The 15,995-nt window shown below is 57.4% G+C and overlaps 1 protein-coding gene across 2 annotated transcripts; it reads left to right on the plus strand.

Annotated features, from left to right (window-relative positions):
- Positions 1 to 1,009: 1,009 nt before the first annotated feature.
- On the plus strand, positions 1,010 to 4,635 carry LOC119564383 (proteoglycan 4). Of its 2 annotated transcripts, XM_043534845.1 has the most exons (3): positions 1,010 to 1,581; positions 1,834 to 3,046; positions 3,749 to 4,635. In XM_043534845.1, exons 1-3 carry the CDS (start codon positions 1,135 to 1,137, stop codon positions 4,336 to 4,338), a joined length of 2,250 nt encoding a protein of 749 aa, XP_043390780.1. In that variant the 5' UTR covers positions 1,010 to 1,134; the 3' UTR covers positions 4,339 to 4,635. The 2 variants fall into 2 exon arrangements, with proteins under 2 accessions (XP_043390780.1, XP_037740514.2); XM_037884586.2 differs by having other exon boundaries at positions 1,010 to 3,046; positions 3,749 to 4,628.
- The last annotated feature ends 11,360 nt before the right edge of the window (positions 4,636 to 15,995 follow it).

Raw genomic sequence — 15,995 nt, forward strand, 5'->3', positions numbered from 1 at the left:
CCGGCCAGCCCCACAGCACCGGGACCCGCCCAGCCACCCCCACTCCCACTCCTGGCCAGCCCCACAGCGCCTGGACCCGCCCAGCCACCCCCACTCCCGGCCAGCCCCAGAGCACCTGGACCCGCCCAGCCACCCCCACCCCCACTCCCGGCCAGCCCCACAGCGCCTGGACCCGCCCAGCCACCCCCACTCCCGGCCAGCCCCACAGCGCCTGGACCCGCCCAGCCACCCCCACTCCCACTCCTGGCCAGCCCCACAGCGCCTGGACCCGCCCAGCCACCCCCACTCCCGGCCAGCCCCACAGCGCCTGGACCCGCCCAGCCACCCCCACCCCCACTCCCGGCCAGCCCCACAGCGCCTGGACCCGCCCAGCCACCCCCACTCCCGGCCAGCCCCACAGCGCCTGGACCCGCCCAGCCACCCCCACTCCCGGCCAGCCCCACAGCGCCATGGACCCGCCCAGCCACCCCCACCCCCACTCCCGGCCAGCCCCACAGCGCCTGGACCCGCCCAGCCACCCCCACTCCCGGCCAGCCCCACAGCGCCTGGACCCGCCCAGCCACCCCCACTCCCGGCCAGCCCCACAGCGCCTGGACCCGCCCAGCCACCCCCACCCGCACTCCCAGCCAGCCCCACAGCGCCTGGACCCGCCCAGCCACCCCCACTCCCACTCCCGGCCAGCCCCACAGCACCTGGACCCGCCCAGCCACCCCCTCCCCCACTCCCGGCCAGCCCCACAGCCCCTGGACCCGCCCAGCCACCCCCACCCCCACTCCCGGCCAGCCCCAGAGCACCTGGACCCGCCCAGCCACCCCCTCCCCCACTCCCGGCCAGCCCCACAGTGCCTGGACCCGCCCAGCCACCCCCACTCCCAGCCAGCCCCACAGCGCCTGGACCAACCCAGCCACCCCCACCCCCACCCCCAGCCAGCCCCACAGCACCTGGACCCGCCCAGCCACCCCCACCCCCACCCCCACCCCCACACCCGGCCAGCACCAGAGTGCCTGGACCAGCCCAGCCTCCCCTAACCCCACCCCTCCTCCCAGCCAGTCTCACAGCACCTGGACTGGCCCAGCCTCCTCTACCCCCACCTCCACAATCACCCACCCTCCTGGCCAGCCCCACAGCACCCGGATGTACCTGGCCTCCCCTACCCCCATCCCCAAATCCATGCACCCCCCCAGCCAGCCCCACAGCACCTGGACCAGACTAGCCTCCCCCATCCCCACAACCACCCCCCTTTCCAGCCACCTCCACAGGACCCAGATGCGCCTGGCCTCCCCTACTACCACCCCTATCCTCACAATGACCCACAGAGCCCAAACAGACCCAAGCATCCCCATCCCGGCAACCACCCAGTCTCTGAACATGGCCCACAGCACCTGGCCAGGCCTGGCCCCCACCTCCCCCTCCGACACAACCACCCAGCTTCCTAGCCAGACCCACAGCGCCTGGATGGGCACAGCTCCCTCCGACCCCACAACCACCCAGCCTCGGGACGAGACCTACAGTGCCCAGATGGGCCCGGCTCCCTCCGACCCCACAATCACCCAGTTTCCTAGCCAGACCCACAGTGCCCAGGTGGGCCCAGCTCCCTCAGACCCCACAAGCACCCAGCTTCCTAGCCAGACCCACAGCACCTGGATGAGCCCGGCTCCCTCCGACCCCACAACCACCCAGCCTCAGGACGAGACCCACAGCGCCCGGATGGGCTCAGCTCCCTCCGACCCCACAACCACCCAGCCTCAGGACGAGACCCACAGCTCTCGGATGGGTCCGGCTCCCTCCGACCCCACAACCACCCAGCCTCAGGATGAGACCCACAGCGCCCAGATGGGCCCAGCTCCCTCCGACCCCACAACCACCCAGCCTCAGGACGAAACCCACAGCACCTGGATGGGCCCAGCTCCCTCCGACCCCACAACCACCCAGCCTCAGGACGAGACCCACATCGCCCGGATGGGCCCAGCTCCCTCCGACCCCACAACCACCCAGCCTCAGGACGAGACCCACATCGCCCGGATGGGCCCAGCTCCCTCCGACCCCACAACCAGCCAGCCTCAGGATGAGACCCACAGTGCCTGGATGGGCCCAGCTCCCTTCGACCCCACAACTGCTCAGCTTTGTAGCCAGACCCACAGCGCCCAGATGGGCCCAGCTCCCTCCGACCCCACAACCACCCAGCCTCAGGACAAGACCCACAGCGCCCGGATGGGCCCAGCTCCCTCCGACCCCACAACCACCCAGCCTCAGGACGAGACCCACAGCGCCCGGATGGGCCCAGCTCCCTCCGACCCCACAACCACCCAGCCTGAGGACGAGACCCACAGCGCCCGGATGGGCCCAGCTCCCTCCGACCCCACAACCACCCAGCCTGAGGACGAGACCCACAGCGCCCAGATGGGCCCAGCTCCCTCCAACCCCACAATCACCCAGCTTCCTAGCCAGACCCACAGTGCCCAGATGGGTCCAGCTCCCTCCGACCCCACAACCACCCAGCTTCCTAGCCAGACCCACAGCACCTGGATGGGCCTGGCTCCCTCCGACCCCACAACCACCCAGCCTCAGGACGAGACCCACAGCGCCCAGATGGGCCCAGCTCCCTCCAACCCCACAACCACCCAGCCTCAGGACGAGACCCACAGCGCCCAGATGGGTCCAGCTCCCTCCGACCCCACAAGCACCCAGCCTCGGGACGAGATCCACATCGCCCGGATGGGCCCAGCTCCCTCCGACCCCACAACCACCCAGCTTCCTAGCCAGACCCACAGCACCCGGATGGGCCCGGCTCCCTCCAACCCCACAACCACCCAGCCTCGGGACAAGACCCACAGCACCCAAATGGGCCCAGCTCCCTCCGACCCCACAACCACCCAGCCTCAGGACGAGACCCACAGCTCCCGGATGGGCCTGGCCTTTCCCTCCAAGCCCCAGGGCAAGCCTCCTGGTACTCGGACGCACTATGCCAGCCCAGCAATTAATGGGACAGGTTGTGCCAAGACACCTGGAGCGCCCTGGCTTCCAGGCACCCCAGCTGCACAGACAGGTAGGGGTCTGGGGGCACTGGTCCCAGGAAGGGGGGGTCCAAAGGCCTGGGCCAGAGGGTGTGTGGACAGCATCTAGACACCAAGGCTGACTGGAAATGTCACCATGTATGTGTGTCAGGAGGATTCTACTAGGTCCTCCTGGGGCAATAGCATCCTCCCTAGACTGGCCGGGCCAGACCCGGCCCTCCAATAACCCATCCTTCTCCGCCGTGACACCCAACCAATATCGTCCCAGGCCTTTACACAGGGGAAAATACCATTATCCACCTTTGTAGGTGGATAAACTGAGGCATGGACTCTTAAGTGAGTCAGTGCCTAAGCTGGAGAAAACCCTGAAGTCCTGGCCAGCATGTCCCCTCTCACCCTAACCCACTGTGCCTCATGCCCCTTCCCAGAGCTGGGATAGAACCCAGGACTTCTGGCTCCCAGCCCTTCTGCTCTAACCCACTAGACCCCACTCCCCTCGCAGAGCTGGGATAGAACCCAGGAGTCCTGGCTCCCAGCTCCCCCTCCCCTGGCTCTAACCATTAAATCCCACTCCCCTCCCAGAGCTGCCTTGGCCTGTGCAGTAGCAGACAAGGCTGTTGTCAGTGGGTGAGTGGCTGGTGGCCAGGCCCCATGGTGGCGTGCGGGGGGCGGAGGGGGGCGTGTCTCTCCAGCATGGAGCTTTACAGGTGGCTTCCTTGTGTCCCATCCCACAGATGCTGCCACCACGCCAGGCCAGCCTCAGGGACCCGTCCTGGAGATGCCACACCCTGCCACCCGCGCCCTCCCAGCCACTGCCTTCCCCCCAACCATGCCCTCAACCCTGGCCCTCCCATCCCTGGCCACTGCTCCCCACACCACCACCCCTCGGGCCACCACCACCCCTGCTCCGCCCCCTGCCCAGGGGGCAGTGACTATGGTGTGGGAGACAAGAGCCCCCGTACCGGCTGCAGGGCTGGGGGCAGTCAGGGGGAAGGGGGATTGCCAGGAGCCAGGCTACAAATCCCCCCAGCTGCAGGAGCTGATCCAGGTGGTGCGGGAGCTGCGCGGGGACTTGCACGCCCTCGTCCATACCCAGCAGCAGGAGCGTCGCCAGCTGGGAGCCATCGCTGGCAGCCTGGCCGAGCTGGCGGGGGCTGTACGGCAGCTGATAGGGGAGCTGCCCAGCCAGATGCTTCGGGGGCAGAGCCAGCTCCCCCTCCAGCGTGGCGCAGGCAGGGCCCTGCACCCCACACTGACAGCCTTGCCTGATACCTACCTACCAAAGAGCCCCACTGAGAGACAGACCCCCCCCTCCCCAGCCTGAACTAACCCCCCACTGAGAGACAGACCCCCCCCCTCCACGGTCTGAACTAACCCCCCACTGAGAGACAGACCCCCTCCCCGGCCTGAACTAACCTCCCACTAAGAGACAGACCCCCTCCCTGGCCTGAACTAACCCCCCACTGAGAGACAGACCCCCTCCCCAGCCCGAACTAACCGGCCACTGAGAGACAGACTCCCCCTCCCTGGCCTGAACTAACCCCCCACTGAGAGACAACCCCCCCCCCCCCCATTCTGCACTGCCGCCCCCCCTCTGCTGAGAGGCAGATCCCACGGCCTGCACTCCCCCCCGCCCCCCCCTCCACTGAGAGACAGATCCCACAGCCTGCACTGTCCCCTGCCCCCCTGCTGAGAGACAGCCCCCCCCCACCCTGCATTACACACACACACACACACACACACACACACACACTGAGAGACAGACCCTCCGGCCTGCACTGCCCCCCCCACCCTGCACTCCACCCCCCCCCCCCGCCGCAGAGACAGATCTCATAGCCTGCACTGTCCCCTGCCCCCTGCTGAGAGACAGACCCCCCCCCTGCATTACACACACACACTGAGAGACAGACCCTCTGGCCTGCACTGCCCTCCCCCACCCTGCACTCCACCGCCCACCCCCCCCCCCCCGCCGCTGAGAGACAGATGCCACGGGCTGCACTGCCTCCTGCCCCCCTGCTGAGAGACAGACCCCCTGGCCTGCATTGCTCCCCCCTCCGCTGAGAGACAGACCCCTCCGGCCTGCACTGCCCCCCCCCACGCTGACAGACAGACCCCCGGGCCCCCAGCCTGCACTGCCCCCTTGCTGAGAAACAGACATCCCCAGCCTGAACTCACCCTCAACCTGCACTGCCTCCCTGGTGAAAGACAGAACCCCCACCCGCCTGTACTGCCACCCTGCTGAGAGTAGACCCCCCTCCAGCCTGCATTGCCCCCCATGACAGACAGACCCTGCCACTGAGATGCACTGCCCCACTACTGAAAGACAGACCCCTGTGACATTCCCCTCTGGGATTATCTGGACCAGTGATCTGCTAGGTCACTCCAATCCTCGACTCTAGGAGCCAGCCTTACCCTGCTCTGCTGTGAGAACCCGCACTCCTGGGCTGTTCACGCACAGCCTCTGGCATGTAAACTGCTCCTTGGATTGTGCAACTGAACACTAGACAATAGCGCCGATCCCAGACACAACCCTAGGAACCTCCATCTTGCAGTGTCCAGTTATGCCCTCTGGATGCTGCAAGCTTATATGAGTTTGTCAGTTTAACAAAGAAATTGATGTGTACCAGGCTTGTTATCCCAAGTGGAGTCTCTGATACACTTCAAACCAAACACACTGCTTCAGGTAGAATAAACATACAAATTTATTAACTAAAAAGATAGATTTTTAACTGATTATAAGTCAAAGCATAACAAGTTGGTTTGGTCAAATGAAATAAAAGCAAAACGCATTCTAAGCTGATCTTAACACTTTTAATGCCCTTACAAACTTAGATGCTTCTCACCACAGCCTGGCTGGTTGCCCTTCAGCCAGGCTCTCCCCTTTGCTCAGCACTTCAGCTGCTTGGTGGTGGTGTCTGTAGATGTAGGTGGAAGAGAGAGATCATGGCAAATGTCTCTCCCTTTTAGCATGTCCTTTCTTCCCTCTTGGCTTTGCCCCCCCACCCCTCACTTCAGATTCAGGTGAGCATTACCTCATTGCAGTCCCAAACTGACCAAAGGAAGAGAGAGTCCAACAGAGCCTTTGTTGCTGTCTAGGCCAGTGTCCTTTGTTCCTGTGAGGCTGGGCTGAGTTTGTCCCATACGTGCCTTGATGAGGTGTGAACTGCCCCTCTGCTCTTAGAGAGTTTTTGCCTGGGACACATTTTCAGCCTCATAACTATATACATGAAATTATAACCTATAACATTACTATAAAATTACTGTAACGACAATTACTATAATATCATTATAACAACAATGCTCAGTACATCATGAGCCTTCCGAAGACACCCGACACGGCAAACTTTGCATTGGATACCACACAATCATTTTACAAGAATGAGCATGGGGGTGCTGGGTCTCCCTCGAGGTACAGAGCACCACACCTCCCCTCTTAGTTTACTGCAAGAGGGTTAGTCCCTGACTACCTCAAAGGCAGTTTGTGTTATAGTTCTTTTGGCATCCAGCCATTAAGGCCTTGAGGCACCATGCCTCAGTTTCCCCATTCACACACAGCAAACCAGGTTTTTTATGGTTTCTCTGCTGTGATAAGCTTTAAACCTGTTTACAGGTATTAATTGGAAAGTAGCATTATCATAAGGTTTAACATCCTTGTCAAAATTCTTATCCCCAAAACTTAACATTAATACCAAAATTTTTATCACAGATGTGTTTTTACAAGTGTCTTTATGATACCACACCCTCTGTTCAAAAACAGACTCCAACGAGAGACTGCTGAATTGGAATTAATTTGCAAACTGGATACAATTAATTTAGGCTTGAATAGAGACGGGGAATGGATGGGTCATTACACAAAGTAAAACTATTTCCCCACGTTTATTTCCCCCCCCCTCCACTGTTCCTCAGATGTTCTTGTTAACTGCTGGAAATGGCCCACCTTGATTATCACTACAAAAGTCCCTCCCCCCCCCCCCCCCCCCCCCCCCCCCCCCCCCCGTGCCCTCTGCCCAGCTCTCCTGCTGGTAATAGCTCATCTTAAGTGATCACTCTCCTTACAGGTTTTTTGTTTGTTTTTTTTCCCCTTCACGTTCTGTGTGTATAGAAATCTCCTCACTGTATTTTCCACGAAATGCATCCGATGAAGTGAGCTGTAGCTCACGAAAGCTTATGCTCAAATAAATTGGTTAGTCTCTAAGGTGCCACCAGTACTCCTCTTCTTTCTGCTTTTACAGGAGATTTGGGATGAGGGTTAAAGGAATGGTTTTGGGTAAGAGAATGTTTAGGCTCCCAGCCCCCTTCTCTCTTCCCAGGGGCAAAATGGGATCCTCCCTTCTCACCAGTTTTAAACCCCACTTTCTGTGGCCTGCCCTCAATAGACGCCTGAGTCTGTTCGAAGGCATCAGCCAAAAAAGCCATCTCATCCACAGACTTTACATCCTTGTCCCACAGGCGCTGCTTCACCTCAGCCTGACACATGCCTAGGAAATGCTATTGAGCAACAAGATCCAACATCCCCTCAGAACTCGCCCCCTCTTTGCCCCTCACCCATTTTCCCCACAAATCTTTCATTTTGTTCACATCTTCCCCATTACTCATCCCAATATCCCTCTTGAGATTCCGAAATTTCACTCTATCTGATTCAGGGGTAATCTGAAACCTTTGCAAAACAATATTTTAAATTTACAATAGTCTAAAGCATCTTCACTCGGCATTCCATTGACGACGTTTCCAGCGTTACCAGTTACTTTCGCAATCAGGGCAGGAACTCTCTTGTCATCAGGGATTTCCTGTATTACACACAGCCTCTCGAAGGCAGTCAGAGCTTCAGCAATATCATTGTCCTCACTCTGTGCGGGGCATAAGTGTTCCCATTTGTGGATTTTAGGAGTGATGGGGGTCCTTGGGGTCAGGGGGTTCTCATTCTGCTTCTCTAGCGTGCCCAGTTGGTGTTTTCACTCTCTCTTTTTCTCTCTCTTTCGTCTCTCTCTCTTTTTCTTCCATAGCCCTTCGGTGGGCAGCCTCCTCTTCTTTGAGCCTCATTTCAGCATCATTTCATGAGCCTTCCGAAGACACCTGATGTGACAAACTTGCATTAGGTACCACACGAGCATTTTACAAGGCTGAACATGGGGGTGCTGGGTGTTCCCCCAAGGTACAGAGCGTCACAACCCCGCAGCCTGCACTGCCCCCATTCTGAGAGACAGACCCCCCCCAGCCTACACTGCCCTGCCCGCTGACAGACCTCCCCACTGAGAGGCAGACCCCCCCGCCTGCACTGCCCCCTGCTGAGAGACAGACCCCCCCCAGCCTGCACTCCCCCCCCACTGTTGAGAGAGAGACCCCTCCCAGCCTGCACTGCTACTCCCCCCGCCCCCGCTGAGAGACAGACATCCCCTATCCTGAACTCACCCCAGCCCACACTGCCCCCCGGTGAAAGACAGACCCCTGCTGCCTGTACTGCCCCCTGCTGAGAGACAGACCCCCCCAACCTGCACTGCCATCCCCCTACTGAAAGATAAATCCCCTGGGCCCCTGGCCTGCACTGCCCCTTTGCTGAGAGACAGACTTCCCCCCAGGCTGAACTCACCCCCAGCCTGCACTGCCCCCTGCTGAGAGACAGACCTCTGCTGCCTGCACTGCCCCCCAACCTCCAGTGCAGAGCTCTGTGGGATCCATCCTGAGATCATGCCCGTCTGCCCCCCTCATTGGCACCGAGCTCCGGGCTGCAGGCGTCAGTCTGAGCCCAGCCCCCAGTAAAGAGGAAGGAGCTGGGTCTGCGGCATCTGCTTGTCTGTCTGTTCTGGGGAGCCCTGTTTGCAGAGGGCAGTGGCCTGTAACTCCTGGTAGCCCCAGCACAGGGTGCTCTGCAATGCAGGGCCCCCGGGGTCCGTGCTCTGGGTAGCTGGCTGGCCCCCTCGGCCTGGCTGCCCAGTTTGCCCATCTTCCCATTGTGGATCCACAGGGTCTGGTTTAGGTCACCAGTCTCCTGGGAGTGACCCCTTTAATATGCTGGGCCCTGAGGCCCCCCCGCCCGTCCCCAGGGGCAGGGCCATGCCCTCGGCACCAGCAACCCCGTCTCTCCCTGTGGCTCCCTGCAGTGAGCCCAGGCCAACCTGCAGGAGTCTTGTACTGAGCCCCTCCAGGGCACCTGGCCAAGGGAGCCTTCCCAGCCACACCAGCAGCCTTTGCACAGAGAGCAGGACTAATTAGTCACCTGGCTGCCACATCCCGCAGCCCGGGGACTAGCATGGAGAGGCAGGGGCTAAGCCATTGGCCAGGCTTGAGCTCTCGGTGTCCTTTTCAGTCCCCGGTGAGCCCTGAGCCTCTCCCCAAAGGCAGCTCTTAGCTGCTGCCTGCCACACTCAGCCCCTTGGCGCCGGGCAGGGCCGTGCTGAGTTCACAGCAGGCCAGGGAGACACGAGTGTCCCGTGATCAGCACTGGGGCTTCCCTTGGCTCTCTGGACCCTCTGCTGAGTTGGGTTGGTTTCAGTTCTTTAGTGACCCAGTCACGCCACCCAGCCAGCAAGAGGCCTTGCTTCTGCTTGGCTCCAAGAGCAGCGTTAACCCCTGTGCCCCCGCTGGGTAGTGATACAAACCACAGAGGGACCCTGAGGCACACACAGGAGTCGTAAAAATTATACAGAAGATTCCCACTTCGTCACCCCCCTTCACCCGGGGCCGGGTGAGGCTTTGAGTGATGGGGTGCAATATGAAGGGTGAACCGCTGACCTGGCTCCTCCCACCCCATGCCCTGGGTTCTGCGCCCCACCCCCCTGGACTCTGTACCCCATCCCCTGGGCTCTGCACCCCACTCCATCCCCTGGACTCTGCACCCCACCCTCTGGGCTCTGTGCCCCATCCCCTGGGCACTGCACCCGACCCCATCCCCTGGCCTCCACGCTCCACCCCGTCTCCTGGGCTCTGCACCACACCCCATTAACCCCTGCGCTTTTGCCTCCCATCCCATGAGTTCTGCACACACACACACCAACCCCTGGGCACTGCACCCTCTCCCCCCCCACCCCAACCCCTGGGCTCTGGCCAGGGACAAGGACATGCAGAAGCCCCAGCGGGATGCTGTCCCCAGGGCTAAATGAACAGGAGCCCCGCCCTGCAGCTGGGTGGGGCAGCACCTGTCGTGGGGGTGGGGAGCTCCCTGCCCCTGCGGCCCTTCTCAGGGAAGAGCTCCCCTGCTGGGTGGGAGATGCCCAGGTTTCATATGGCCTGGTTTGGACGCAGCTGGGGCTGCAAGGGCCGAGCAGGGGGTGGCACGGCACCACCTGGCAGACACCCTAACGGGCTGACCATGCCAGCAACCCGGGCAGCAGGGGGCTCCAGCATCTCTGCCCTGGACTGGGCAGCGCTACGCCGGGGAGATCGGTTCATGGCGCGTCCTCCATGACAGAGCTTGGGAAGCAGCCGGTGACCCCAGCAGGTCACCATCTGCTCAAAAGTTCGTTACTCCTGGGCATTAACACCAGCTTCCCTGAGTGCAAAGGCCCCGGGAACTGCCAGCAGAAGAGGGCTGGCGACCTAGGCAGGGCACCTGGGAGCTGCACAAGGAGAGAGCCACACACCAGAAGATGCAGCCCGGGCTGGCCCAGCCAGAAACTCACTGACCCAAGGCAGCCGGGGAAGGCCAGGAGAAAGACACAACATGGCAGGCAGGGACAGGACCCATGATGAGGGAGCGGGGTGTCAGCAGGAACCCGACTCACCTCCCACGTGGGGGCTGGTGGAGGTGGTGCTGTTAGTGGGTCCCTCCCCGGGCCTGGTCTGTCAGGACGTCTCTCTCAAGCTCAGGACAACAACGGGCCAAGTGTGTCCCAGTGGGTCTCGGGGTCCCAGGTGCTGGGGGACAGCCAGGCTGGGGGAGCAACCTCCTTCTGATCAACCCATCTCCCAGCTGGATCTCTCCCCCAAAGTTGCCTTCTAAGGTGCCTGCAAGCGGGTGGTGGGTGGAAGTGCCCAGCCCCTCGGTTCTCTGCTCACTGACTAGGCCCAGGTGCTGCCCCCGCCCCAGTCAGCCCGCTGCTGGTCTGGGATCCCGTCCCTGCCCACATAGAGTGGGTACCTACCTTCTCCCTGGTTCTAGCCCATTCTCTTCCTCTCTCTCTGCACTGAGCTAAGGGTGGGAGTGCACTGAGCACAGGGCTGGGGGTGAAGGATCAGGGTGGGGTTGGGGTGTAGGATCTGGCCAGGAGCTAAAATGAGGGAGGGGGCTCACGGTTGGGGCAGGAGGTTTGGGTGTGGAGTGCTTACAAGGGCAGCTCCTATTTGGTGCGAGGGGTGCAGGTGGGAATGTGGGGGGGGGTGCAGGAGCTCCCGTTTGGTGCTCAGGGTGGGGGTGGGAATGTGGGGGGTGCAGGAGTCAGGGCATGAGGTGTGGGGGGCCTGGGTATGTGTGTGGGGTGCTGGAGTCAGAGCTGGGGTCATGGGAGAGGTGCAGGGGTCAGGGCAGGAGGCTGGGGTGTGTGAGGGGGGTGCAGGGATCAGAGCCGGGGGCTGGAGGTGTGTGAGGGGGGTGCAGGGATCAGGGCCGGGGGCTGGGGGTGTGTGAGGGGGGTGCAGGCATCAGAGCTGGGGGCTGGGGGTGTGGGCTTGGGTCCTGGACGTGCTCCCAGCCTCCTGCCCAGAGTGGCTCACGGCAGGGGACCGGAGGGGATATGCCGTGATTCCACCTTCCTTCCCCAAGGCCCCATCTCCACCTCTTCTTCACCTCCTCCCTGGAGCAGCGAGCGCGCTCTGCCTCCGCTTCTCCCCCTCCCCCTGGGTTTGGCAGCAGACTGAGCGGGGCCGGTGGCTGGGACCCAGCAGGCAGCAGCGTGCCATTAAAAACTGGCTCGCGTGCCGTCTTTGGCATGAGTGCCATAGGTTGCCGACCCCTGGTCTAGATGATCCAGGACTGTGGACCCACTTGAGCAGTAGCCCGAGGGACTTCCTTGTACTGCATGGGCCACAGCAAGTAAAATACTTCATGTTCCCCAAAGACAATGAAAATAGAAGTTTCCATCCAACACATTCCTGGCGTGAAATCTCCAATGGTGACAAAGTGGAGAGGCCATGCCTTTTGTACTCAAAAACCCAGAATGCTGCATACTGTTTTTGTTGCAAACTCTTCCAGTCTAATGTTCCAGCCACCTTGGGTTCTATAGGAACAAAGAACTGGAAAAATCTCCTAGAAATCTGGCATGCCATGAGAAGGCAGCAAATCACCAGAGAGCATTCATTCCATAGGTGGAAAGAGCTTGAGATGAGACTAAGGTTAAAGGCCACCATAGATGATCAGCATCAAGAGAAGATTGCATCAGAGTCTCTTTACTGGCAAAATGTTCTGAAAAGGATTATTGACATTGTGAGAATGCTTGCTACCCAAAACCTAGCACTGTGTGGCACTTCAGATCCGCTGTATGTGCCAAACAATGGAAACTTCCTTAACATTGTGGAGCTGATGGCTGAGTTTGATGCTGTACCCCAGGAGCATCTAAGAAGAGTCACCACCCAAGAAATGTACACACACCACTACTTTGGAAAAACAATTCAAAATGAGATCACATAGTTACTGGCAACAAAAGTCAAACAGAAGATTGTGGCAGATCTGAAGTCAGCAAGCTATTACTCTGTTATTCTGGACTGCACACCTGACATCAGCCATACGGAACAAATGACTTTAATGGTACGTTTCGTAACAAAAACAGAACCTAGTGAAAATGTCCCTGCAATGGTGACTGCCAGAGAGCATTTTCTAGAATGTAGTGACATTGATGATACTACAGGAGCTGGTATGACAAATGTGCTTCTTAAAAAGCTGGAAGATACGGGAATTCTGATACCTGACATGCAAGGTCAGGGCTACGATAATGGTGCCAACATGAGAGGAAAGAACAGAGGAGTGCAGACACGGATCGGAGAGTTAAACCCTCGAGCTTTTTTTTGTCGCATGCAGTTCTCATTCATTGAACTTGATGGTCAGTGATGCAGCATCAGCTTCTAGTGAGGCTGCTGAATTTTTTAATGTAATTCAAAGCATCTATGTATTTTTCTCTGCATCAACTCATCGATGGCAAATTTTGAAACAACATCTGGGAACATCCTCTCTGACACTGAAACCACTGAGTGCCACACAATGAGAAAGTCGAGTGGAGGTGATAAAGCCTATCAAACACCAGATTGGGAAGATGGATGATGCTATAATTGCCATTATGGAGGATAATGCTATGACAGGAACTGTTCGTGGGAGAACAGTGGCAGAGAGAAATGGAATCACCAGAAACATACATAACTTCAAATTTCTGTGTGGTTTAGTGTTGTGGCATGACATACTGTTTGAAATAAATGTTGTAAGCAAGAGACTCCAAGCTGCTGACCTTGATATATCTGGAGCAATGGAACAACTGGACAAAGCAAAGTCATACCTACAGTCTTACCGGTCAGATTTCAAAAAGGTGTGAAGAATGCACAGAAGTTGGCAGAGGAACTTCACACTGAAACTATTTTCCCACCCATTCAAGAATACAAGAGTCACAGAAGAAGACATTTTGATTATGAGGCACGGGATAATCCCGTAAGAGACCCCTAACAACAATTCAAAGTTGAATTATTTAACCAGGTGCTAGATTGTGCAATACTGTCAAAACAAGTCAGTTGAAGAACGTTTCATGCAGCTCAAGGAACACAGCAGTATATTTGGGATTTTGTATGATATTCCAAAACTCCTCACTATACCTGAAGAAGACCTATACCAGCAATGCAGGGCACTAGAGACAGTGTTGACACATGATGACATGCGCGATATTGATGCGACTGATTTAGGTGATGAACTGAGAGCCCTTTCAAGATACATTTCAGCAGGATCAACTCCATAGGCTGTTCTGGAATATATGTGCACAAATAAGATGGCCACCCTCTTTCCAAATGCTTTTGGTGCTCTGTGCATACTTCTAACGCTTCGTGTAACCGTTGCCAGTGGAGATCGCAGCTTTTCCAAGCTGAAGTTAATAAAAACACATCTATGCTCCACAAGGACGCAGGAGAGGTTGGTCAGCTTTGAAACCATCTCAATAGAGCATGAGCTGGCCCAGACTGTGGACCTTCAGCAGTTCAAATCTTTGCAACCAAGAAGGCATGGAAAGCACCACTTTGATTATTCAAACAGATGAAAATGCCAGTGTTCATATGCAGAGAAGAAAAGTTACATTTGCTGTTCAGGCATTTGAAAGTTAAGTGTTACTTATGTAAGCAGAGTCAGAATGAGCTCTGCCCTGACATCTGGTGGTGAGCTGTGGAAAAGGACTTCAGGGGCTGATCTCATTTGCATGGGCACTCTCGTTTGCATGGGCACACCCACCCTGCCTAGTATGATGGGCTGCTTGACCAAATGGTAATTTAGGCTGCTGTGGGATCCCCAGTCTCTCTGTTATTGGGGCAGGAGTAATAAAGCGTTGTTATCTTGGTTATGTGAATCAAGGACAGTAGAACTGTACTTGGCATTTTATGACAAAGGGAGTCGCCCTCACCTAAGTAGCACTTGCCACGCAAGGGACATGGGTTCCAAAATCCAGGGACTGGGACTGAGTAGTGTGGGCCCTTAATAGTACTTTAACCTCTTCTCTTGCTTGTTTGTTATGTGCTGTAGAGTTGAAATCACTGATACCTAGGTCTAAGCATTAGACTTACTTTGGGGTAGTGACAGGTTTCAGAGTAACAGCTGTGTTAGACTGTATTCGCAAAAAGAAAAGGAGTACTTATGGCACCTTAGAGACTAAATAAATTGGTTAGTCTCTAAGGTGCCACAAGTACTCCTTTTCTTTTTGGGGTAGTGGTGCACCAGCCCTGAGGCTCCTCCTGCTACCAGCTAAAAATCACTGAGAGCTGAAATCACTAAAGAGTTGAAGCTGTTGAGAGCTGTGTTAAGTAGCAGGGGGGGCCTGAAGACAAGTTAGTGAGTAGATGGCTGGCGAGCAGAGTGTGGTGGTAAAGACTGCAGCAGAACCCCACGGGGAGGCATGGCACTTGGCCATCGAGCAGCGTGGCATGTAAGATGCCCCCCCCATACCTCCCTTCACTTCCACCCAGGCTGGGAGGTAAACTCTGCAGATGAACTTCTGAACTCTGGGGGCTGCACTGACCAAGGACAGCAACTGTGGTGGGGGGAAGGTGACTATTGGGTTGCGGGACTTAAGACCCTGAGGGGGAAAAGACACTGCCAAACTTAATTGGGGGTGGGTCTTTTACTCGTGGTTGGTGTTATGAATCCTGTTTGTGGTGTTTCCCCAACATAATCCCGCATTGTTTCCCTCCTTTATTAAAAGGTTTTTGCTACACTCAGACTCTATGCTTGCGAGAGGGGAAGTATTGCCTTTTAGAGGTGCCCAGGGGGGATGGTATATATTTGTCCCCGGTCACTGGGTGGGGGCTCGAGCCGGTTTTGCATTGTGTTATTGAAACGGAACCCCTAGATACTGAACCCGGCCCTTGTTGCTGCCAACTCTGACGGGCAGACGGGTTACACTTAACATTTTTGAACAAGGCATTTTAAGTTGTTAAAAGAAAAGGAGTACTTGTGGCACCTTAGAGACTAACCAGTTTATTTGAGCATGAGCTTTCGTGAGCTACAGCTCACTTCATCGGATGCATAGCATATCGTGGAAACTGCAGTTTCCACGATATGCTATGCATCCGATGAAGTGAGCTGTAGCTCACGAAAGCTCATGCTCAAATAAACTGGTTAGTCTCTAAGGTGCCACAAGTACTCCTTTTCTTTTTACGAATACAGACTAACACGGCTGTTACTCTGAAACCTGTCTTTAAGTTGTTAGTTCTCCTTTATTAAGGTAGGTAGCAGAGCAGTACCATGAGTGGAGTAGAACAGGAGGAAGGCAGAATTGAGATCTTTCAAAGTTTTGGCCCAAACGAGGGGGCATGGGGGCATTATTTGAGCTCCCCGCCTCATGTGCCAAAATGTTGTGGGCTGGCCCTGGG

The sequence above is a fragment of the Chelonia mydas genome, chromosome 23 (genome assembly GCF_015237465.2).
Source record: "Chelonia mydas isolate rCheMyd1 chromosome 23, rCheMyd1.pri.v2, whole genome shotgun sequence".
NCBI classification, from domain to species: Eukaryota; Metazoa; Chordata; order Testudines; family Cheloniidae; genus Chelonia; species Chelonia mydas.